The sequence below is a fragment of the Neolamprologus brichardi genome, chromosome 23 (genome assembly GCF_056152115.1).
Source record: "Neolamprologus brichardi isolate AB-2024 chromosome 23, ASM5615211v1, whole genome shotgun sequence".
NCBI lineage: Eukaryota > Metazoa > Chordata > Actinopteri > Cichliformes > Cichlidae > Neolamprologus > Neolamprologus brichardi.
Window position 1 is genome coordinate 39,476,194 of NC_142125.1, and position 25,753 is coordinate 39,501,946.

General features: G+C 40.9%; 2 protein-coding genes across 2 annotated transcripts in view; both read left to right on the forward strand.

Annotated features, from left to right (window-relative positions):
* Positions 1-522: 522 nt before the first annotated feature.
* On the forward strand, positions 523-11,106 carry LOC148096307 (immunoglobulin superfamily member 8-like). Its single transcript, XM_087836213.1, has 8 exons — positions 523-688; positions 3,340-3,452; positions 3,802-4,060; positions 6,103-6,510; positions 6,875-6,928; positions 9,141-9,238; positions 9,768-9,809; positions 9,976-11,106. The coding sequence occupies exons 1-8, from the start codon at positions 643-645 to the stop codon at positions 10,024-10,026; spliced, it is 1,071 nt and encodes a 356-aa protein (XP_087692339.1). The 5' UTR covers positions 523-642; the 3' UTR covers positions 10,027-11,106.
* Positions 11,107-16,313: 5,207 nt separating this feature from the next.
* The window catches only part of ptgfrnb (prostaglandin F2 receptor inhibitor b), a 99,460-nt gene continuing 90,020 nt past the window's right edge, over positions 16,314-25,753 (forward strand). Inside the window, exons 1-2 of the mRNA XM_087836279.1 lie at positions 16,314-16,675; positions 23,909-24,021. Coding sequence (XP_087692405.1) covers positions 16,630-16,675; positions 23,909-24,021 — 159 coding nt within the window. The 5' untranslated portion in view covers positions 16,314-16,629. The remainder of the gene's footprint in view (positions 16,676-23,908; positions 24,022-25,753) is intronic.

The following is a 25,753-nucleotide window of genomic DNA, read 5'->3' on the forward strand; positions in this document are numbered from 1 at the left end:
GATTTCACCATATTACCCCCTCACCCCTTCCTATACACCCCCCAAAAACCTACCCTGTGAAACAGTTGAGTTGAGTTGAGTATTGTGACACCACCAAGGAAGCTGTGCACGCCTCTCGGTCATGTTACAGCCACCAGAGCTGGACACAGAGCTGGCCGCTCTGAGTTAATTAATGTTAAACTAGCTCGTGTTAAACTAGTGGAAGGTTCCTCACTGAAATCTGTCACCTAAAGTTAAGAATAAACTGTCAGCATTTAGGTTTTTTCCTCTTCCTCTTTTTTCTTCTTTCTTTCTGCTTTTCAATTTTCATTCTTGTTCCTAGCTGCCATTAACTTAAACAGAACTATGAATGCCACTGAACTGTAAGAGGCACGAGTGGGGTCCTTTCAGGGAGGCCAGGTCTCTGCTGTCAGAGACCTGCTGGCACTAGTCTGGGCCCCAAGCATCTGTGTGGTGGTTGACCACAATCTTAGGCTCAGTCTCTGTCTCTCTCACACACACAGACTCTCTCTCCTCTGTCATGCTGTCACGCATTTCCTGCACTCACATACAGAGGTTAAGTGTCAGTGGCGAGAGAGGACCGGTCTTACCTCCAGAGAAAACACGTGGAAATCAAGGGACAAGGAAAAAAGTGGAAGGAAAATGGAAAACTATGTGACTGCACTCACTTTTGGGATTTTCATGCTCAGTAAGAGACACTTCTTTGCTTGGTGGCTAATTAACTCTGCTGGTGCCCTTTTATTTAAAAAAAGGAAGCAAAGAAAAAGTGATGTATTTTGAAAATATTTTTTATGTTATGTTTATAGTCAACGGGATTTAGGAAGATGTTTTATAAAAAAATAAGTGATATCTTTTGCAACTATCGTTATCACTGCGCATTATTTACCTGCTCTGATACATCTTTATCAGTTCATTTTGCTATTGTAGCTAAACAAGTGCTAAACAGTTTAAGTACTCGCAGGCATTTTTGGTAAATAACTGCAACAGTGTTGGGCAGGCGATCGTTTGACAAGAAGCCAAATATTAATCCCCGTTTTGAAGTCTGCCAATTTAATATTTCATTTTTGTCTGTGGGTGGACTTTTAAAAAAAATTATTTAACAAATAATAGTGCATTTAACATCCAATTGATTTGTAACTTTTCAACTGCCTGCCTGTGCTAATGCTGTGAATCTGAAAGGAAGAAGTTTGTGAGTGTCACAGACTGAAAAAATGCTTTTTTAAAAAAGGTGATTTTTGAGTGAAACAGAGGTTTTGGTTGGTATGTTGGATTAAGCCAAATTGAAAAGTCAATCAAAGAGAAAATAAATGTCTCTCAGTCTCTGTCCTGTTCAGCCTCTCATTAGCCCGAGTGAACTGTACTCCCACTAAGACCAGTTAGCCAACATGAGTTGACATGGTCCCATTAGCCTGCTGAGAAGTGATGGCCCGGCCATAAAGATGAGCTGTATTATTATGATCAGGCTCGGCCAGATCCCTGGTTTCCCTGGTTTTCTCCACAGGGACAAACCAGGACCTGAATATATGCTCTATAGGAACTGTCCCATTACACATCACATTAGTACTCTGGGAGAGGAGGAAGTCTCTTTAATGTACTTCCCCTTTTACTGTGACCACCAGACTTTCATTTTCCTATCCTGTAACGAGCCATAAAGCGTCTGCATTTTTTTCCTTTTTAACGGTTTCTGTTTTGATATTTTTGTCAGCACCTTTTAAAAAAAAGGTGCTGCAATTATGGGATTTGTGTTTGTTCGTTGTTGCAAATCCATCAATTACAAACAAGTGGACACTTAAAACATCTGTTGAAGGTGAAGTTCAGAAACCCTGAGTGGACTGTTGGAGCTGCATCTGAGTTCTTTGACCTGATATTGCAAATGTGTGAATTTTCTTCACTTTCAAATTGTGTTTTAAAATACTTTGAATTAAATCGGAAAGATGTTGGTGGTTGGTCACATGATAGTAACTTGTATTAGTTGCATATTAGCTTGAGACCAACATGTCAACTATCCATCCCTAATGTGAAGATAAAGACAGCTTAAACTGTAGACTACTGCTGACAGACGGTGAAGTGAAACATAATGTGGCTTTTATGAAGTTTTGTCACTTATGAAACATCCACACTCCGCAGGCTGACTCATACATGCACATCGTGCTTTTTCTTGACGTTGTGGCCAGATTACCGGTTTACGTTTAAAAATAGAAGATATCTTCTTGCTCTGTAAAAATGCTTCCTCGTTTGTAGACCTCTGCTGACTGCTAAAGCTTAATAATTTCTAATATTAATAATAATAATACGTTTTATTTGAGGGCACCTTTCTAAAACCCAAGGTCACACACAAAGAGAAAAAGACATCAATAAAACATCAGATTAAAATAGATTCTAATAAATTAAAATATAAAAAACAGCAAAATACAACCACAAACAACAAATAATAAAAAAAACAACAAAAAAAACAAGATTTGACAGCAAGTAAAATCTGTATTAAAGCAAGTTTGCAATTCCTGAAACCTGTTACATAAAGTCTGTAGATGTCTGTAGGGAAACCTGGATGAGTACACTCCATCTGAGGTCTCCTACATCAAGCACTCCACGAACAACATCGCCACTGACAAATGCATCTGGGTATCTGCCAAACTAAAAACCCTGGCTGATGAGGAGATTTGCCTGCACAGGATGAGCCCAGAAAGTCATCAGCACAGTGCTCTCCTCTTCTTAGAGGAGCTCTACAGGTCTCACTGCCACAGTAAAGCCCGCAGCATCCCAGAGGACGCATTTCACCCAGCACCTCACCTGCATCAAGTGTTACCTCAGCAAGGTGGCGCGTGAGACAAAGGCCTGTTTATTGTGCCAGTGCCAAAACAGCTATTTCTGCTATTGAGCCTTGTTTGGTGTCTCTTTGGTTGTGGAAAAATGTGGAAGAACCACAACAGCCTGGCTGCTCCTCCTCATGCTGGTCTGGACACCAGGTGTGGTCACACACTGACCAAGCTGGGCTTCCTGTTCTTCAGCCAGGATTTGCTGCAAGTCAGCCAGTGTGGCTTTCAGTACACCTGACTGTCCATGATTAAAACATTGAACATCAGTGTCATTGTCAAACATGTCCTTACCTTATTCAAGCTGCTGCAGGCCCAGCAAACGTCAATATGACCTCAATAGTCTGTTGTACTGAGGGGCAAATGTATATAAATACGGTTTATTCTTCATGTAAATTCTATTTTACTTCACATAAGGGTGAATTTTCTTTCATCTTAGAGGTTTTGGATTCCAACTAAGCCTCCAAATATTATTTTTCCTGTTATAGACTTTTAATCGTATAAAATGTTTTCTCTGTCCTTCAAGGTGGGTGCTCGGCCCGTGTGGTGACGGTGCCTCCTGGTCCATTAATCCGGGTGGAGGGCCAGCCAGTCTCCATCAGATGTGATGTCAAAGAATACACAGGACCTAGTGAGCAGGTCATTTCCCCAACACACACACACACACACACACACACACAGATCAGTCTTAGTTAGTGAATTATTATTATTTTAGTTTCTTCCTCAAACTGTTGAACATTGTCTACATTGTCGAACGTGCCTCAAAAATGAACTAATAGTGGATTTGTTGTGAGCTTATTTTCAGTTATAGAAGTCAAGAATGTCATGTGTGAGACTTTGGTCCCTCACATACATTTTTATTATTTTTATTATTATTGTTTTTTTTTTTTTTAGAAAACATATGCTCCTCTGCTTCAAGTCTGAATGTTGTTAAAAGTTTTCCCTAATATCACACTCACATCGTCTTTGTTCCTCTCTTTTCCTGCAGGATTTTGAGTGGAATATGTTAAAGGACGCTAAAGGGCAGAAGACAAAGATAATCTCCTCTTTCGACTCTCGCTACTCTGACCAGATGTACAGCAAGCGCGTGGCGTCCGGCGACATATCGATGGTGCGTCTCCAAGACAACGAGGTGGAGCTGAAGATTGCTGAGGTGAAGTTGACGGATGCTGGCTTCTACGAGTGTCAAACACCGAGCACCGACTACGTCATCAGTGGAAATTATATGGCTCAGGTCCAACTCACTGGTATGAAAGCGTGTGTATATTTAACCATTCTGACCTGTTAATAAAGAGGTTTAAATCCTGAACAAATGTTAAATTTAACAAACGTCTGATCAAAAAAATAAAAACCTTTAAATCCAGGCACTCATACAGTACATATCTAAGCATGCTAGCTGTCTTTGGAAACCATCAATTATTTCTATTTGCACATAATAATAAAAAACAAAAAATGTTACTGTAAAGTATCATATACCAATATTATTTGAAGAACTGATGGGATTTTTGAGCCATAGTACAAACCTCTGCTGTGCAATGCTGTACTTTACCTTGTAACACTCAAACCTTGTAAAATCAAGTTAAAACTGAGGAGATAGCTTCCAGTTTATACACAGTATAAAAGCATTGTCAAGCGTTTGAGCTGTCCCTATAGAAACTGACTTAATGCTCACAAAGGGGGTTTCCCCTCAGCCTCAACGGTGGCAGCAGATGGCGGCCGCTCCCTGAGCCTGGTTCTACCCGAAGTTTCCTCCTATTAAGAGAGTTTTTGCTTCCCATCATTGCTATTCATAAGGGATCATCTGTTAGAGCCCTTATACTGCTGGGTCTTTACTTTGCATTATAAAGCAAATGTTGTTGTGATTTAGCACAAATGGTGCAGGTATCTTGTTGCATAATCCACCAGAACTAATACAAAGCAATATCCACGTGCACTCCAGTGACCGATAAGGTCCAGGCCAATGTGCTCAAATGGGACATCCATTAATGGTAAAGGGCACAAAGGCCCTTTTTGTATGACTGGCTGGTTAACCAGCTGACACTCTGGGCAGGGCAAGTGCTATTGGTGCACATCTGCCCGGCCAATAAAATTGAGCCATTATTCAATCTAGTTTTGTCATACCCAATGTGACTGGTCATTGGGTTGTAATGAACCACCTGGAAAATCATTTCCCGGCGGCTTCAAGGCACCGACAACTGGATGTGTTCCTCCTCTGTGCGAGTGTCGCATCTCACTCGATGCAATCTGTCCCTAATCGATACAAAATGCAGAAATGTCAGCGCTGCTTCGGAGTGCACCATCTGACCATCAATTCTTCTCACCTGGTCGAAGGCTGAGTGTAGGGTGTCAGCACAAGACAGCTCCAGTAGAAAATCTTCTGTGGAGTGAATTCCAGGGCTTTCTCCTTCTCCTGGGAATTCCCAGAGCCGATGTCAGATGACCCCGTATCACCGCTTTGGGCAGGGCAGACCCCGCATGTCCCTATCGGCCGTCAATGCACCCGGACACACTGCCCTATTAATCTACTGAACCCGGGCCAATCTGGCGTGCGTCAGGCGTGAACTAGCCGCAGTCTTCAGTCTATGCATTTTCCCCTTATATCTAAGGAATATTCGTGAATGTCCCCATGCACACACTTCACCGTCACTCTGCCTCCAGCAATGCCCCTGTGTGAACCAGGGTTTGGTGGACCAGGTTTGCATACAGCCCGAATCTACCAGAGCCTGGTTTGTACCCCGTTGCCACCTTACCGGTACTTGACACGTCTTTCCTGAACCGGGGGAGGGCTGCCTCCAGTATGTTGGGTGTGGTGTCCGTAGCGGCCATGATCTGAAGAAAACCAAGAGGTGAAGGGGTTAGTGGGTGTGAACTGCCTCTGCTCTGCAGCCACGGGGCAGACAGGTGGTGGCAGGCCTGGGGGCCTCCTTTGTGGGGCCGGGACTGGTCCAGAAAGGACGCCCGCGCTGGATGAAGCCATCTGGGCTTCATCCGACAACAGCGGGAGCTGCCAGAAAACCTATTCCTCAGCCGGCCACCAGGATGCCTCCACCATTGCCTGGAACGCCTCCAGGAAGGCTTTTTTGAAACACAAAATTAAAAAAATGAAACCCTAAAGTTGTGGATGTTAGACTTCAGAGGGTCCTTGGGAAAATTGATTGCCCAACCCTGCTGTAGAGGCTATCTTGGCACATGCTACTTTATAAAGTCAATATTTTTACTACTAGTTTTTTTTTCTTTTTATAACATTATTTGTGTGTGAAAATGTTTTTTTGTTTTGTTTTCCCGTCAGTCATTCCTAACACGCTCAAGGTGTCCCCTAAGATCCCGCCCCCGGTCATTGTTGAGAGAAGTGACCTAACTCTCTCCTGCAACGTCACCCGGGAGCTCATCCACCCCACCTACCTGTCTGTCACCTGGTCGGTGAAGAACGGGACGACGTCAGAGGAGATTTTGACGTTTGGTCCTCAGTGGGATGTGGTCATGGGGTCCAGGTTTGCCCAGCGTTATGCAGAAGGAGGCATCCGATTGGTCCCTGGCAGGAATGGAGTGTTTGAACTGGTGATTTCAAAAATGACGACGTCCGATGAAGGAAATTATGAATGCAAAGGGATGGAGTGGACATATGAAAGAGGAAGAAATTGGATAAAAATCGTGGAGAGTACCAAAATAATGGGAACCGTTGCAGTTACTCCTACAAGTAAGAGGACACATGTATGAAGCACTGGTTCCACCATTAAAGGCACAATTGCTGCTTTTCTGTTTGAATTACATTGTTCAGACCAATTCTACCAAATTATATGAATACTGGTAATATTACAATTACTATATATTGGAAATAAGCTTCATCACAATTATACATGACCTGCTTGAATGAATTATGATAATGTTTTTGGGTTTGTTTTTTTTTCCGCCTGTCCCATTTGGTTCTTTTGCCATCAGAATTATTGTCTAAAGGCAAAGAAAGTTGCCCAACGGATTTACTTTACCAAATGGACCATCCCAGCTTTGCCATATTGGTCTATTTGATTCACCTTCGCTTTTATTGTTTATTTTATTTTCAGTTGCTGAACATGGGACAGACTTGACTGGGGAAAAGAAACGGGAGAAAGAAAGAGGTAAGGAAAGAGGCCCTTCCCATGAGGGTGTCACGGATGCCCCTCCGGTGGTCGTCCTTGGGCTTTTGCACTCTGGGGCCTCTGGATGTCTGGGGCCTGGATCTCCTCCATGCCTGCTTCATGCCCTGGGGGACAGGGCTATGGCTCTCTACATCCTCTTGCAGACCATTACATGGGGAAACCATTTGAATACAAGCGCACTGATCCACACAGGTGTGCACACAGGTGTTCACTGTTTGTAGACTTAAATCACACCTTTCTTGGCTGCTACTTCAAAGCACATTGTGCGCTGTCTGTCCTGCGTGCTGCACAACAACATTCAATATTTAGTATTTACTGCTGTTTACACTTAGCTAGATTAATGTGATGGTGTTGTGTATAGTATGTTGCTTTGTTTTGGTTTTTTTTTGCTTGTTTTCTATTCTTTTTCTCTCAACAGGTGATCCCGGAGATATTTTTTTTCCCCCCCTTTCTCACTGTCCCTCTCCCCTACTGTTTTTCTTTTCCTTCCTCTTTCTTTCTCCCTTTCCTATCCCTCACTCATGTCTGTCCCGTCTGTAACAACTGAAAATAAAATAAAATAAATAATAAAAACAAAGGTCGATCAAATGGACCAATACGGCAATGCCATGATGATCCATTTGGCAAAATAAATCCATTGGGTATCCTTGTTGGTCTTCAGACAACAATTCTGACGGCTAAAGAACCAAATGGGACAGGCAAAAAAAAAAAAAAAAAAAAAAAAAAAAAAAAAAAAAAAAAAAGAAAGAAGTAAAGAAAAAGAGCAGGGAAGAGGGACGGCGACAAAGGGCAAAAACCAAAAACCAACAAAATAAGCAGACAAAAATACAAATATCAATCACCTGGATCACCTGTTGAGAAAGAAAAAAGAGAAAACAAGCAAAGATGAGAGCAACATAACAAACAACATCATCTCAATGAGCTATGTGGATATAACAGCAAATACTAAATATTAAACATTATTGTGCAGCATGTAAAATTGACAGCGCAGAGTGAGCTTTGAGGTAGGAGCCAAAAAGGGTGTAGTTTGTTTGTGTGAGCACCCGGGTGTACACCTGTATTTAAAAGGTTCCTTCATGTAATGATCTGCTAGAGCAGGGGTGGGAACTCCAGGCCTCGAGGGCCGCTGTCCTGCAGGTTTTAGATGTGTCCTTGATCCAACTCAGCTGATTCAAATGGCTAAATGACCTCCTCAACATGTCTTGAAGTTCTCCAGAGGCCTGGTAATGAACTAATCATTTGATTCAGGTGTGTTGACCCAGGGTGAGATCTAAGGACACCGGCCCTCGAGGCCTGGAGTTGCCCACCCCTGTGCTAGAGGGTGTGGTGAGCCATAGCCCCGTCCTCCTGGACATCCAGAATTATGATAATGTTAATGATACTTTGATGAGTCTGGCACTAAAAAAAAATACTAGACTATACTATACTCTATATTGCCAAGAAATTGAACAGTCAAATCAGCCTGAGTTCTACTTTTGGTATTGTGCCCATAAGCAAATGTTAGGGAGGATATTAAACTGCTCTTCTGGCAGAATTGGTAGAATTAATTTAAACTTCTTGGTTTCCAGGCACAAACCTGGCTTTAAAGTGTAGGCCACAAATTTTCAATATGGTTGCAGTCTGAGCCAATCCAGTCTATGAAGCTGTTGTCCAAATCACGGCAGTGAGCAGAGAGCAACTGAGAGACCTGCTGCAGAAGGGGGGGAGCTTTCATAGCTCAGTGGGCCCAGGTGTTGCTCATGCACTCTATTACTTCAATCAGCTCCTGCAGAGCAAAGCACAAACCACACACAGATATTTATCTCCTACTTCCATGTTTTGTTTTGTTTTTTGTCATTACTGGCTTCAGAGGCTCTTTAGCATAATCTTAACAAGTTCGAAGGACCTAGCTCGAGTATTTTTTCAGGTAAACAAAAAAAAAGATTTAAAAAAGTGTTTCGAAACACTTCAGTCTTTATTTTTTGTATGACACTTGGACCTGCCTGGAATTTTGCATTTTTGTTATGTTTATTGTTTCTTTTCCCTGCAATTTGAGATGGTCACAAGGTCGGTCATGCCCCAGACCCAATTCATTTATTTCAGCAGTAATAATATACAGCAGGAAAAAGTCATATACACCAGTCTCCCTTTAACATTTCTTCAGATTTTGCTCATGCTTGCGTTTTGTTTAACCATTGACTGACCTCCACAGAGCCGGTAATCTTACACGACTCCACGCCGTGTTACATCGTGAGCAGCTTCCTCGGCCTTTATTGTCTCATCATCACCAGTATGTTCATCAGAGAGGAGGTGGGTCCTGTTTCTCCTTTAGTGCTGAAAGGATTCTCAGTGAATTCTGGTATTTAAAGGAGGAAAGACAGTCAGACTGGGTGTTATCGATCACTTCCAAACCTACGCAACATTTTACCACATTTATTTAACTTCCTCTTCCCCCATAATTTGTTGTCCCCCATTAGTCTGACAAGACTATGTTGGTAATAAATCTAATAAACTTGAGCACAATAAAGAGGAAGACTCCCTACATGAACTTATTTATGTTATTTTTCTCTCTCTTTTTTTGCCATATTTTTCTAGTAACCTGTATCTGACAGCATATTAAAGCTGTAAATTCTGTTGGTGTGCCACCCCAATATTTTTAATGGTTGATTCAGGTTTTGCTTGTTTTTAGCTTTGACTTGTTCAGTGTGGTTTTATTTTTAATCCTATGAGCTGACTTGACTTGAAACTTGCATTGACAGAGAGATGCTGTTGGTCACAGTAACACTCCAGTAAACAGCTAAACTGTTTTTGACTAAACATATTTCACATTTTTCTGTAGTTCTTCAGCACCAAAGTAAAGACAAACCAGGACGTCAACAGAGTAAGTCACAATGAAACCCAAACAGTAATCTGTGTGTTTGCTGTAGCTTGTTTGTAACTGCCTGTGCTCACAGATCTTCGGAGTAAATATGAGTACTCTACAGCTAATCTGTAAGTAACTGTTAATGAGGATAATGGTGCAGACTGAAATGTGCTCTTGTGTTCAGGAACTGGAAGCTCTGGATACTGGTAATTTGTCCCTGCAGACAAGACCATGAGACCCCAAAGGAAGAAGAGTAGGTTTGCTGTTCTTGTACAACCTGATGTGATTGAAGTATTGAAGTAACAGGATGAAATATCACAACAAAATTCTTAATGATGTGTCTTTGTTGCTCTGTTTTTTTTTTTATTCCAAAGAAGTGAGCTTTATGTTTCAGTACCGACTTTATTGTGATGTACCATCCTGCAGCAGCATATTATTAAGAGGACTTTTACCAGTTTTCAGGTTCTCTTAAGGTTTTTTGGTTCCTTGGGTCTTAACTCTGTGGATTAGTTAAGATTGTGATGAAGAATTGAAGGAGCTCTCAGTTTATCAAAGGTTGAAGGAAACACAAAAAACACAGAACTGATTTTTTTTAAGCCCCTCAAATGATTACACAGTAAGAAACCACATTAACAGAACTATCATAAAGGATCCCTATAATGCAATATCTGTTTCCAGGTTAGTATTGGAGTGATTGTAACCCTAATTCAGATAGATTCATAGATAAATTCTTTATTGATCCTACAAAGCACACACTATAACATATTAAATGATCCTCTCCCAATCACGTCTGTCATTTTATACTTTATAATTGAATGTATCTGTAAGTAGATTTAGGGCTTTAAGTATCAATGATAACATGAGTAAGATTTCTGTATTTCATGTCAAATACAACGTTTACGAGAAGCTGAAACTATTCCAGAATATTAACAACAATAATTATACGTAAATATTACAAGTTAAAGAATATATTTTATTTCTAATCAATAGTTTGTGTACTCATCAAAGCTGCAGTTAGTCAGTAATCAATGAATTGATTAGCTGACTGAGAGAAGGTTAATTGGCAAATTTTTAATAAACTGCAAATCATTTGTGTTCAATTTTCAAAAGTAAAAATTTCAATGAGATTTTTCTGGTTCATATGTTTCTTTTGTTAAATTTAAACTGTCTGAAATGTTTAATTTTTAAGATGTTATCATGAGTTCTGGACACAGTAACAGTCATTAAATGCTTTGTATACCAGAAGATGAACTGTTTCGTTTTCATGTTTCATATAAAGTGTTTTTTAATTATACCTGAACACACTTTTAATCACTTGTGATCACTTGCAGATCAATAATTTATCAGCGACGTGGGTGTTTCATTTTTCATCACCAAATTGTAGGAATGAATTTGACTTGTGGAATTCAGCTGAGAGGGGCTGACTTTGACTTTGTTGAGGGGGCTTAAGGGTCATCTGCAGTGCAGACACGCAGCCCCAACACAGAGTCTGCAGTTTTATCTGTGTTTTTAATATTTAATATCCAAAGCTTGTCCAATTTGAGAAACATCTTTCAAATCTGTGTGAAATTTCTTAAAGCTGCAGAGGAGCAAGATTTAGTAAATGAACACGGCATGTGAATAAATTTGACTTTATGGAACTTTTGGAGGCAAAATTACAAACATAAAAAAAAAAATTGAAATGCTATACGCATTTTATAAATGTAAGTAAAAATAAGGATATTAGCAATGAATAAAAACTCTTTAAACAGTTTAAAAGTTGTTTCTTTTACTTTATTTTATATAATTAATTTTTTAATGATTAATTTATTTCATATTCAACATTTTGAGCATGAATTCTTTGCAGCTTTTAACATTTTGAAAACAAATGCTGCAGCTTTAAGTTTTTATATTGTTTTTTATAATTTGTTTGTTTACACTTCTCAAAGTTCGTTGACCTGTCATGTTAGATGGTGCTTTAATCCAAGTTAATTTGTTCCTGCATGAATGTTTGCTTCATTATTAGTATCTGTAAAACTGAGTCTTTGTTTTTGTTTTGTTTTGTTTTGTTTCTGGATATGAAATGTGTGATTAAAAAACTCAGTAAAACTCGGTTTGAAGTTTTGCAGATCAGCAAACAGAAGCAGATTTTGGACATTTCTGCCACCTAATGAATTTAAGGTGAAATACATCAGGGGGAAAAAGCTACTCAATTTTATCTTGATATAAGGAATTATGAATATAGGAATCGTAATTGCTTGATTAAGTGATTTAAAGGAATATCTGCATCTGCCTTTGAATGAGTTTCTTTAATGGTCTTTAAATAAAATAAATAAAAGGTTATCTTTAGAATGAAATAAAGATTATTTTTTAAGGTGTGAAATTATTTAAAAACTGTTACGGAAAATTTAAAAAAACACAGTTAAAGTAATTAAAGATTAAAGGATTTATCACAATTATTATATTTTATCTGTGAGATTAAATACAACACATATTAATAATAATAATAGATTGCATTTATATAGCCCTCAAAGCGCTTTACAATTCCACTATTCATTCACTCTCACATTCATACACTGGTGGAGGCAGCTACAGTTGTAGCCACAGCTGCCCTGGGGCAGACTGACAGAGGCGAGGCTGCCATATCGCGCCATCGGCCCCTCTGGCCAACACCAGTAGGCGGTAGGTGAAGCGTCTTGCCCAAGGACACAATGACCGAGACTGTCCGAGCCAGGGCTCGAACCAGCAACCTTCCAATTACAAGACGAACACCCAACTCTTGATCGATATTACAATATTAGTGAATGTTTTTGTTTGTTTCTCAATTTGGGGGGTTGGATATTCAGTATTTGTAAAAATGTGTTACTGACATGTAAAACTGCTTAAACCGTGAAGAAGAACAAAATGTGTCTGTAGTGAGTGCTAATGTTAAACAAATAAATACACAGAACAGAAAGCTTCAAAAACAAAGTGGACTTGTCTTTAAAACTGGAAACATTTTGCAGTAGTGGATTTGTATCAACAATTCAGCAACTTCACTGTCACGTATGTGTGTGCGTGTGTGTGTGTGTGTGCGTGTGTGTGTGTGCGTGTGTGTGTGTGTGTGTGTTTGTTTCATGTAGGTATTATTTACATCTATTGTAGCCCATCTCCTTGAAGCAGGTACACCATGTACATCAACAGAAAACCACACCGGGTGCCGCCCCTTTCAAAGAGCAGGAAACTGAGGCTACAGTTTACACAGGAGGTCCATCCTGGTACTAGGAAGGTGTAGTTTAATAGAAAAAATCTGTTACAGGAAATTGTTTTGGTTTTTTTTGTTTTCTTCCTGTCAGAGGGAGGGAGGATGATTTAGATTCTTCTGTAGCTCATAATCAACAGCTAATAATTTATTCTTTTATTTTGTTCAAGGAATAAACCATTAATTACCATTAATAAACTTTTTTTTAATGATACAACATTTAAGAGGGTCGGACCAAGTTTAACTGCACATTTAAATCTCTGAGATATTTCATCTAAGAAAAAGAAGTGCAGTTTTAAAAGTACGTCTTACTTTTTTCCACATGCAAGAAATGTTGTTGCAATAAATGAAGAAAAGTGTCAGCAGGACTGTTTGGGGGCTTAGATTGTATAAAATAAATACAATTAAATATTTCTTTAATATTTAGATGTTTCAATGTTCACAGTGGAGGGATATATTAGCAGGAAAACCTGTAAAATGAAAAAATATGGTTAAAAGTCCAACATTTCTGCCCTCCTTCACATTTTCAAAAGCAATCCAGTGGCCAGATTGGAGTCTTTGCCAGGCCAATTCTGGCCCGTGGGCCTAATGTTTGACACCCCTGCCTTAACCCCTACATTTAGAAGATACTCTTTTATTCTTTGGGGTCTGTTTGGCTGGAAGGATTTAGCTACACTTCCCAAAATGTTCCCTGGAGAAGGAAAACTCGCTGCGAATCAATAAGAAAAGAGGTTTCTTAGGCCTGATGAAACATCTCCATCCTGATTCCTGAAGAGATTATTCTGTTTTAGGGCAATATTACCTCCATCCAGTGTATATGATGGGAAATTATATGCTGTGGCTTTATTGAGGGACTTGCAGAAGTATTGCTGTCCAGGATTTGATACAATATCTTAATGCATTCCTCTGGTAATACTTCTTGTGGACAAGGATACATGCATGTGAGTGGATGCAGGGGACACGTTGTCACTCTTCCAATGAAAAGCAAAAAAAAAAAAAAAAGTCAGCTAGATGCATGAAGGCAGCTAGCTGGTAGAAATCCATGTAAACAATCCTGGATCAAAAACAATGTGCTCTCCAGTGTTGGAGAAGCCTTACACATGACATTTGTTAGCATGTACACACTGAGCTTTGGTGTGTAACAGAATGTAAGCAGAAAAAAGCCCCAGAATATACTTGGAGTTCTGTAATACTCTGTAAGACCAAACGAGTCCACAGGGGATCAGCTGCTGTGTACACAGCCTGCCTCGCACGCTGAAGACACTGTTCAAAGTGAAAAACAACAGAAAAACAAGAGAGACTTTGTTCCAGTGAGATCAGCTGTCACGTCTATGAGCTCTCATGCCACACTTGAATTTGACCTCTTTGTGCAGGTGGCATGGAGCTCTGCTGGTCTGCACCGTCGCCTCACAGCAAGAAGATCCTGGGTTTGAATCCATGAGCCAGCTGGAGCCTTCTCCCTGCACCTGGGTGGCCTCTATACAGATACAAACACATGTATCAGTGGGTGATTCAAAGCTGTGTGAATGTGGGCGTGGCTGGCTGTCTTTCACTCTGTGTTAGCCCTGTGATAGGTAAGAGGAACAGTGTACCCTCTCCCCCACCCTATAAAGTGTCCACACTGCATTCTTAAGACAATATCTACCCGCAGACATAAAAGCGTCCACCATAACCAGCTCTGAGGAGAGTCATGTGGCAGTGGGTGTGTACAGGAGTGTGTTTCAGTGAAATACGCACACATTCTTTCACAGGGAAACACGTAACAGTAAGGGTACTGGCTGTGATGTCATGGGTGGTCATTAACTGACCGATCTGGTACCTGATAATATCCTAGCAGGGTAAAACCTTCACCTTCAGATCATCTACAGTCCCTGGATTTGGTTATATTTTCCAGTTATGTTTCCCTGTTTTTGTCTCTCTGTATGTGTTTCTATCAGTGTTCCTCTCCGTGACCAGAAGGTGGTGTTCTAGCTCCATATTTTCTGAATGAGTGACTTCATACGGTCTAAAACGAATCATAACTGAGGTTGCTGGTCGGAATAACAGTCAGTGAAACCAGAGGTGGTGCCAAGACTCCATGACCTAGTTAATAACTGATAGAGTAGTGGTGCAATAACATCAACCTGCGTGTGTGCGTATGTGTCAGATTGAACAGATGTTGTGCGACAACAGAGTCTCCGGTGTTGGACCACATACAGTAGCAGGCTGCAGACGCACACTTTAAAATTAGAAAGCACCAACGCAGATGACCTACGAAGTCTTAACCCTTGACCCCAAGATTGCAAAACCAAAGTCCTCACCTCCTCTTGGCCCCCTGCTTCTTTCTCTGTCTCCTTGCTAGCGGAGAGGCTGACTGAGCTGTGAACTTTGCCCTGCCCAGTGGCTTTGTGTAAGCAGACAGCATGGGCTTGGCCACAGGACTGTAACTGACAACTGGGATGTGTCAGCGCTGGTGAAAGGGCAGGCTGCAGGCAAAATGAAAATGGGAGAAATGTTAGCATGCAAACAAGGCGGCAGGCGTATTCGTTTTGGAAGGGAAGTACATAGATTTTTGCGGATTCTTTTAGCCTCCAAATATATGCGGTTTGTGCATGGAACTGACTATAATGACCATATTGCTTATATAATAGTAAAAATAACAATAGATTGCCTTTGGAAGACCTGAGGAATCATGTTAACAGTAGAAGTTTCAGCCCCACCTTCCTTTTACGCTTCTCCTGTGGCCTGTGCCATAAATTCCTAGGTGCCCCCCCACCCTGACCTTTCTCTGTACTCCTAATTTACTGGCCCTTTATCACTGCCGATTTTCAAATGTTTATAGTAATTTTCCAAATAAGCTTTATTATTATTATTATTATTATTATTATTATTATTATTATTATTATTATTATTATTATTATTATTATCATCATAAAGCATCCTGGGTATCAAAGTATCAATTTCAACACATCATGAAAGCAACATTACTGTAGAGAGAATCAATCAAATGTATCAATTATTATACACAAGGAGCTGCTGTATTAGCCTGGGCTGGTAGGTCGATATTAAAGGATAATCGCTGGAGATTTAGCTGCTGTAATTGAAGCTCTGTGATGGAGAAATCCATCATATCATCACTGGACTGTGCCCGACGTGTAACACAGACTGCGATCTTCGCTATTAAAACTTGTGGCACAGCAAGAATGATGTGGGAATCTCTCTCTCCACCTGGGACCTCCCTGTTTCCCTCCACCCCTCCTCCAGACCGTCACCTAACTTCCGGCCACTCTCTCTCTCTCTCTCTCTCACCTCTATCAGCCTCACCCCCCTCGCTATGTAGCTCGTCCCAGTTCCCACACACAGAGACACACATTACACCGGTTCAGTGAAAGTGTCATGTAAACGCTCTCCCCCCGGACCCGGACTTTCGGCTCGCTGGATCAGAAACCGTGGTGTGTGCATCCGTTTTGCCTAGCGGCTCCGCCCGGTGTGCGGTGCGGACTGACTGCACACATCTGAGAGTTTTATTGGATTGCCCGACAGCGGCGGGAGAGGACTGGTCTTACCCCCAACGCGGGACAAAGAAAGCGGGGGGAAATTAAGGAAAAAGGATAAGAGTGGAATAAGAGAGGAGGGAACATGGATAAGTGTCTTTTCGCGTTCGCTTTCGGGCTTTTGATGCTCGGTAAGAGACATTTCTTTGCTTGACTATAATGATGGCCAATTAACTCCGATAGATGTCGGCATTCTCTGGTCGCGAGAAGCCAGTGTTGTACTCCGTTTTGAAATCTTACAATTTAATATGTTTCGGTTGTCTATCAGCGAACATCCATTTTAAAACATCATTTAAACCATTTTCCGCATATTTAACACCACCTATATAATTCGGCATACAGCCAACCCATCAACTATCACTTATTTTTAATGGATTTGTAACTTTGCAACTGGCTCCCGCTGCTAGTGCTGTGGATTTAGATGGAATAAGTTTGCGAGGGCAGCAAGCTAGCCTGCTTAAAAAGTTGAAATTTCAGTGAAACAAAAGTGTCGGTTGGTGTATTGGGTTAAGCCGAAATGAAAAGTCAATCCAAAAGATTGAAAATATAGGACCGAGTTGTTATCTGAGACGCGGCTGGGTGTGACTGATAGAGTTACGTAAAAATGTATTGTTTTTAAATGGAGTTCGTCACGGTAAAAATTTGCACCTACTTCCTCCATAAAAACATTTTTTTTTTCAGTGTCGACCTTCTCATACAGGTGTGTTAAGCGAACGTTTTGAAGTCATTTCCACCAGTGATAATCTATTTAGTGTGTATTTATTTTAAATTTATGTAAACGTGTTATAAATACTTTATTCTATTTAAAGGTAGAGCTTAGGGGGAAAAAAAAGGACAAATAAGGAAAAAATTCAAGTTTCGGGTGTTCTTCTGTCTCTCTGTCCTGTTCAGCCTCTCATTAGCCTAGCAAACTGTGCTGCCATTAAGACCAATTAGCCAACATGAGTTGACATGGTCCCATTAGCCTGCTGAGAAGTCACGGCCGGCCATAATGATGAGCTGTATTATTATAATCACATCAGACTGGTCTGAGCCAAAGTGCCAAGCCAGACCAAGCCGGTGTTAGGCTGGTTTTCTCCACAGGGACAAACCAGGGCCTGTTCACTGGCATACCTGGATACTGCAGTTGCCATATGTTTATGAGCATAACCGTGACTGCCACAGGGTTTCTCCAGTATATGTGTGTGTGTGAGAGAGAGAGAGTTGGGGACTTGGCTTAAATTAGTGCAGTGTAAGATGATCAGATGCTGCCAGCGCTCATGCTGTGTGTATTCTGACTCCACACAAGGAGAAAGCGACTATAATATGCAAAATACTGTCTGGCTTCAGGTAAAACAACATCACATTACAGATTATTGATCTGTTTCTGGTTGCAGGGCTTAAAGATCACTTGCTGTGTGACCTCAGGTAGTCCCTACAGAGCCTGGTCCCATCTTAGGTTTCCCAAATGTCCCATGTGCAGCCATACCCATAAAGAGGAGGAAGCCTCTTAAGTGCAAATTCATCAAAATTAAATCTAGGATAATGGGACAACTGATCCATCTGTTAGTGTTTAATTAACAGTCATCGATGAAAGTTTAGAAAGTCTTAACCCTGACACTGGATGAATCCAGCTCCAGTGTTTCATCCTGGAGCTGGGGATGAGTTCCTCAATCTACCCGATCTTTGCAAACTCAACCTCAGAGTTTTATTTTCTTTTTAAGATGATGTATTACTTTAAGAGAGCATTCAATCAGAGATCACACATTAAAACCAAAGAAGCACTGCATACATGTGCAAAAGAGAGTTGTCACATGTCACAAAACTAAGTAGACCCTTACTGCTTCCCAAAGAATTAGGGAATGTTATGTAGCAGTTAGGTGCTGCTAATCAAGTGAATTTGATTAGCCAAGTATGGCTTGTTTGGAAAAGTTGGTGGGAGAAAGCCTTCTCTGTAAAAAGAACAGAACAGCTTAGGTTTGCAAAGTTTAATCTGAGCGAACTGCAAGACTTCTCAAACATAATACACAGCACGTTTGTTGAAAAGCCAAACACCCCATAGCAACTGTCAGCACGATGATTTGGGATTGTTTGCAGCCACGGCCCCGGACACATTGCAGTCATTGAGTTGCCCATGGATTTCTCTGTATACCAAAGTCTTCTAGACTTAAATTTGAGACCATCGGTCAACAGCAAATGATCCAGAGCACAGCAGCAAATCTACAACAGAATGGCTGGAAAAGAATCAAGGTGTTGCAGTGGCCCAGTTAAACTCCGGACTAACTACACTGAAATGCCATGAGGGACCTTAGAGAGCTGTGCATAAAGAAGTACCCAAAAAACTGCAATGACCTGAAGCAACATTGTAAGAAAACAAAGAAAAAAAAGACTGTGCCAAACTTTCTCCTTAATGAAAACCAGTACTTTGAGTTATTCTTTTCTAAAAGCTACTAATTCATGGGATCTTATTTTGTTCATAGCAAAGAGTCCCTTTGAAAAAGCTTTTTCTCATGATTGTATAATGTACCCTAAATGCTGATGTTACCGTGCAGTTCTGCCAGATAATTGATCATGTTTTATGTATTTTGTTTTTATCATGCAGAAGATTTTCAGCCCCAGTTTGGTGACCTTTATGCTTATTTAATGACTCTCAGGTCAGGCCAACAGAAGCTCACTGAAAACCAACCAGTTTGTTTTTTATAGCGTTCGTCTATATAAATCATGGGATTTTCTGAAAGCTGTGGTGAATCAGAAGTCTGAAATGAGAAGAACACCTATAATACGAGACAGTAATATTATAGTACTGCCCAAACTATAGATTTAGATTATCTATCGTACTTATTAATATAGCACGGTTAAATAATCCCATCAAAGCTTTTGCAATCATCTTTTATTGGAAGAAACTGTTGAACCTGATCATGACTCAGAGCCCCCAAACCAGTGCTGTTTGTGGTGACTCATTGCAATGTTTCGACACATAGTCATGAATTACAAGGGAAAAAAGGAAATTAGAGACATGGTGTCACAGTCTGATGCCTTATTTTATATAGGAAGGGGTTTTTTTGCTGGAAGCTGGAAGCAGAAAAATCAAACGAGGGCAAATAAGGGGTACAAGCTTAAATTGTTAATGGCTGACTCTTGCCGCCTGTCTGTTAGCAATAGCATAACTGCCTCTAATGAAGCAGAAATAAAACATCAGCTATAAAAGAAGAGACAGTTTTCAGGGCTTTTGCTGATAAGATTGACAGTCAGCATCACCTCAACATAACCAGCCAACTGAGCGTCCACATGGTGATCCAGACGTGCTCGCTCATTCCAACACAGTGACGTAAAAATATCCAGACATCCCTTTTTTTACAAAATCGTATTTGATTATCAGACCTTGTGGGAATTTTCGGGCTCCGCTGGTTCCAATCTTTTATTTTCACAAGAGACCAAAAGTCATACAGGCTGGAAACTAAGTTTGAACATTTAAACATAAATGTCAACGTTTTTCCTCTTGGTGATTAATGGCCCTCATGCTGTTTGACCCTTTTGTGTTAATGTTCCTTAAAATTAAAAGGGAAGCAATGTTTTTGGTTGCATCACGTGATAGTAACTTAGCATTAGCATTAGCTAAGGAAGTAATTTAAATGGCATGTGGAGGAGATCTGCTTGCTGCTGGCTTCGCCTTGGTGGTGCAGAAAACCTCAGTGAGCCTCAGGTGCTCCTTGTAGTGGATGTTCACTGTTAGCATCACATTGTCATTTGAGACCAACCTGTCAAGCATGCATGTCTGATGTGAAGATGGAGACAGATTAAACTGTAGCCCACTGTAGACAGACAGTGAACTGGAACAGTAGCTTTCATATGCTTCTTACTTCCATGTTACTTGCAAAGCAGAAAAAAGCCCACACTCAGCAGGCTCACACATGCACTCACATCACCAGGCCAACTGCCAAAACATAAGAATTGAACCTCTCACAAATATTGATGGCTCATGCAAGCACAGGGCTTTTTCTAGAAGTACTGTGTTTTTTTTTCCTGATCCATTTATAGGTTTAAGGTTTTAAAGATAGAAGACATGACTTTTGCTGTAAAAATCCTCCTTTGCTTGCAGACCTCTCAGTATAGAGGTTTTGGTGATGTGTTGATTGGTGTATATAGACCTAAAAAATACCAAATTAAACTTGGGGTTGCTTTTGAAATTACAATATATGTTGCCAAACAACAGTCTGACCAGGTAGGTCCTGATGACGGCTGAAACTTAATAATTTCTGAGACTGTTCTATGAAGTCTATACAGAACTAATTATTAGATTATTTCCCAAACTGTTTGATGATCTGCGTGGTTGTTCTCCTTATTTTTATTAATCTGGCTTCGAACAGCCAGATTAATTAAACATGACTGCTTAAGTTTCTTGGCTTTCAAGAAAATTCAATGCACAGACACACTTTGCAGTGCAGCTGTTCTCATAGTACAGTTGCTGACAGAACGGATGGTAAAAGCAGCTAATTGGAACCAGGCTTCAGTAAACCTGAGTTTAAGAATAAAACGGTATATTAAACAGACACCCGTTGCAAACCTTAGCCTATTGAATTGCCGTTCCTCATTATCAGTCCAATATGTTTCCTGTACTGTTTAGTCAGCAGGTATAGACACTCCTCATTGGTTGTCACTGTGTCTTTCTGAATGGAGATAATAGGCTAAGTTCTTCAGATTAAACCAAACAAGAGTCGGATGTTTTAGGTTTTGTTTGATTTGCTTTCCATATCCTGTTCGCTTTAGTTTCAGTAGGCGAAAGCGTCAAAACTGCTTGGTTAGGATTAAGAAAAGATCCTGATTATAAATCACGTTTTACAAAGCAAGCAGAAAGGCTAGCTGTCTCCTTTGTAATTTAGATAGCTTCTGGTTTATCAGTGGTTACGATGGAGGATAACTGAATACTGAGCTTGGTAGTAAGTGAAAGCGGGCGCCTACTGATGATGCCTACAGGACTCATTACAGCTGATAAGGGCGTTTCAGTGCGCTGAACTGAGTGCAACAGGGATTGAAGAACTTTTCCTACATAAGGCCTCATAAATTGTATTTTTAATGGTGCCCATAAATTGATTCTCTGCATCTGGATGAAGCGTTTCAGTCATCACAGTGACTTCTTCAGTCTGGACTCTTCTGATGAACAGCACTAAAGTCCTGGGATGTTCTTACCTGTATGGTACACCAGCGGTCCCCAACCTTTTTTGCGCCACGGACCGGTTTATGCCCGACAATATTTTCATGGACCGGCCTTTAAGGTGTCGCGGATAAATACAACAAAATAAAACTAGTACCGGTACCGAAAAAAAGATTTATTCATAACACACGTGAAAAGAGAGTAAACGATAAAAACGATAACAAAATAACGCTGAAAACCGATAAAAACCCTGAAAACCATACATTTCACACCTGAGCCTCAACTCTCACGGCCCGGTACCAAATGACTCACGGACCGGTACCGGTCCGAGGCCCGGGGGTTGGGGACCGCTGTGGTACACGATGTTTTTCATGGCATTTTCACCATCTGTAGAGAAGAAGAACAACACTCAATGGGATTGTGCGCAGGGGCAGACACTACGGTCGTGTCCAAATTCATGGGCTGCATCCTCCTGAGGACCCGGCCTTCGCGGTCTACGTGGGCTGGGTCCTCAGGAGGTCGGGTAGACCGGAAGTAAAGGGCTATGGAATTGGACGGTCTAGCCTTCTCGATCTACTCCCGCCCTTAATTCAGAGTATTTCCGGTTGTCAGCGCCACGGCACGAAAATCGAAAATGGACCCCGAAATCTTTCTCCGTTTTTTGTGTTCATTGTTAATTATCAACGAGCTAACCCACATTCTCGCCTGAAAATATGTTTAAAGTTTATTTTGTGGCCCAGAAAGATTAATAAGAGTAATTTTAAAACTTAGTAGCGGCCGCCATTGCTGGAAACTGGAGCTTGGCTGGGCCGCGCTATGAATTCTGGGATATGGTGGGCCAAGAAGGACACACCCGACCCATCCTTCAAATTCGGGGAAAAAGAGGACGCATTTGTCGGCTGCATTCGGAGGAGTCTACGAATTTGGACAGCCTTCGGCACGTCGCTGTGACGTAATCGGTCTACAAATGCGGCCTCAGGAGGATGCAGCCCATGAATTTGGACACGACCTACATGTGATAGCTTCAGTAGACATGAGTGGTGTGAAGGTGGCGAGACATCCTCAGTGACGTATCGCACTTGCTTTATGGTGATTACACTTCACTACCATCAGGACGGAGGCACGGGGCCTCCACCTTTGTGAACATCTCGTGCCCTGAGGTCTTTTATAGCTTGTAGTATAACTCTGTTGAACAAACAAAGTTGAAGTATGATAAGACGTGGGTGTTGTGTTTGAGCCGTCTTTAATGCCTGTAACTGTGATGTCTGTATTGTTGTCGTATTTGTCTGACACCTGGCACGAGGCAAAAATGGAATTTCCAAAAGGAGAGTCGACATTAAATTGACACTGTAGTACAAATAGACTGACTGCATGTTCAGTATCAGCTTTCATATCTGGGTGTTACTTACTTTACCATATTATTATTTACCCTACATTGAAGATAATGTGCGGATGAGTGTGGCTCATTAAAACTAGCTTGATGATGCCGGGATTAATTGGAGTGTGGACCGCGCCTCACCAACCAGAAAGCACAGTATCGTGTAACTGTACACAGCTCCGTCAGTTCGGCTGTGTTGCTACACGCTCGTACCCAGCTGGAATTCAAGAGTCGAACACTTCGCCGAAGGAGGAATGAAATGCAGATGGTTTGATTTGATACAAGAAGTCTTACAATGTAACCAAACAGCACTAATGATCTGGTACGCAATTGAAGCTAAATTAAAGAGGCGCATATAAGTCTCAGCCTCTCGCTGTTGTTTTCTTCCTTCTCTGAAAGCTGCTGGAGGGCTGTCATAACCAGCGGTTGGTGTTCGTGCCAGAGAAAATGATGTGGGTGTGAGCGTGTATAGAAGTACATGTGTGTGGAGAGAGTGCAATTCAGGTTTCAGCACCGTCATCGTCAATAACGTCAGCACTTCACTCAAGTTCCAACAAGACCTGTATCTGTGCCTCGGTCTCTGTTTTGTTTGCCTTTAAAAAGGCAACTTCAATTGGTAAAATCTTTCTTCTTTTTTGTTAATTGGTTGTCAGACTTGTAGCTTGCTCCCTCTTAAACATTTTTCTTGCAGAATTTATGCAAATACAGTTTATTCTTCATGTAAATTCTATTTTACTTCACATAAGGGTGAATTTTCTTTCATCTTAGAGGTTTTGGATTCCAACTAAGCCTCCAAATATTATTTTTCCTGTTATAGACTTTTAATCGTATAAAATGTTTTCTCTGTCCTTCAAGGTGGGTGCTCGGCCCGTGTGGTGACGGTGCCTCCTGGTCCATTAATCCGGGTGGAGGGCCAGCCAGTCTCCATCAGATGTGATGTCAAAGAATACACAGGACCTAGTGAGCAGGTCATTTCCCCAACACACACACACACACACACACACACACACACACACACACACACACACACACACACACACCAGTCTTGAAGCTTTGTCTGACAGATGGGTTACACTTTGAAATGATGCAATTGTCAATTTTCTTCTGCATGAATATAGTTAATGAGATGTATTTTCTTTTGTTAGTTTTTTTTTTATTAATTAAATGTACTTCTCCACCCCCAAAATAACTGAATATTGTAAACTTTTAGGAATTATGGCTCAAAAAAAGGTAAATAATGGATTTGTAGTCGGGCTATTGTTAGCTGAGGATTGATACATAAATTTTTGTACAAAAGTCTTGAGCCTCCCTTCATTTAATAGGTGATAATGGGTGTGGCACTTTACTGAAACATGTGGAAACTTGCATAAAAATACAGTATATAGGAAAAACAGAGTTTGAATAATTCTAACAAGCTTTAAAGTCAATACTTGATGTGACATTCTGGTCAATGTTATGTAACATCTTTTAAAAAAAAATCCTGTTTCCTAAAGTAGTCAGGTACAAGAACTGGACTTCTACCTTGATTAGCCAGTGTCCAATGGTGTTAGCCAGTGTCCAATGGTGTTAGCCAGTGTCCAATGGTGTTAGCCAGTGTCCAATGGTGTTAGCCAGTGTCCAATGGTGTTAGCCAGTGTCCAATGGTGTTAGCCAGTGTCCAATGGTGTTAGCCAGTGTCCAATGGTGTTAGCCAGTGTCCAATGGTGTTAGCCAGTGTCCAATGGTGTTAGCCAGTGTCCAATGGTGTTAGCCAGTGTTTCTTGTCAAACACTTTCCGAAAGCCTGGAGAACTATTATTAAAAAAATACATGAATATAAAGAAATGAGGGGTGACTGAAGAATTTGGCAGAGTGCTGTATCTGTTTCTTTGAGAAGAATGCCGTAGACGAGACTGACCCGAAGCTATGTTGAGAAATTTAAATGAATATGTCAAATCCAGTGAATATTTGTGCAACCTGTTAGTCTTGCTCATGGACACAGCTAAGAATTCATATTTAAATACTTTAACTGTAAATCCAGTATCATAAGCACAAAAATCAATCTTATGGAGGTCCGCTGAAAGATGGTTGGTCATCTGTGTAAATCTGCCCGTCTGTTTTCAAATATAGTTCAACCCCGACTTACAAATACCCCGTTTCACGAAAAATTCAAGTTACGAAGGCACTGAACGGCAATATTTTTGCCCGTGTTACGGCAAAATGCCCGAGTAAGGAATCCGCTGGCTCTGATTGGCTGAGCCTACAATGCCCACAATGCCTTCCGAATTATGTGACAACCCCTTGGCTTCCGTACTTGTGCTTCGCTGTTTCACTTGAACGAGGTATTGTTGTTCTAGTTAGCAATTAGCCTATAGCCTATCGTTCAGCATCGCCTCAGTCAAACGCGCGACAGGTGCTTCGAATTACGAAAGACCCTCGGGAACGAATTAGTTTCGTAAATCGGGGTTCCACTGTATCTTTTCCTCCAAGTTGTTGGTTTAGCCTAGAATTAAAAGAGTTGATCCTCTGGAGAGTATGAGTATATTCTGTTTATTTGCAGTTGCTAATAGCACTGTCACTGAGGGTCAGATTTCGTCCTCTGGGGTTCTTGCATATAAAGGAAAAAGTGAATGGAAGTATACTTTTAAGGCACTTTGTAATGGAATCAAAGTCTCTTACATTATTGGCTCACAAGCCACTAAAGACTGTACTCCCATTAAGC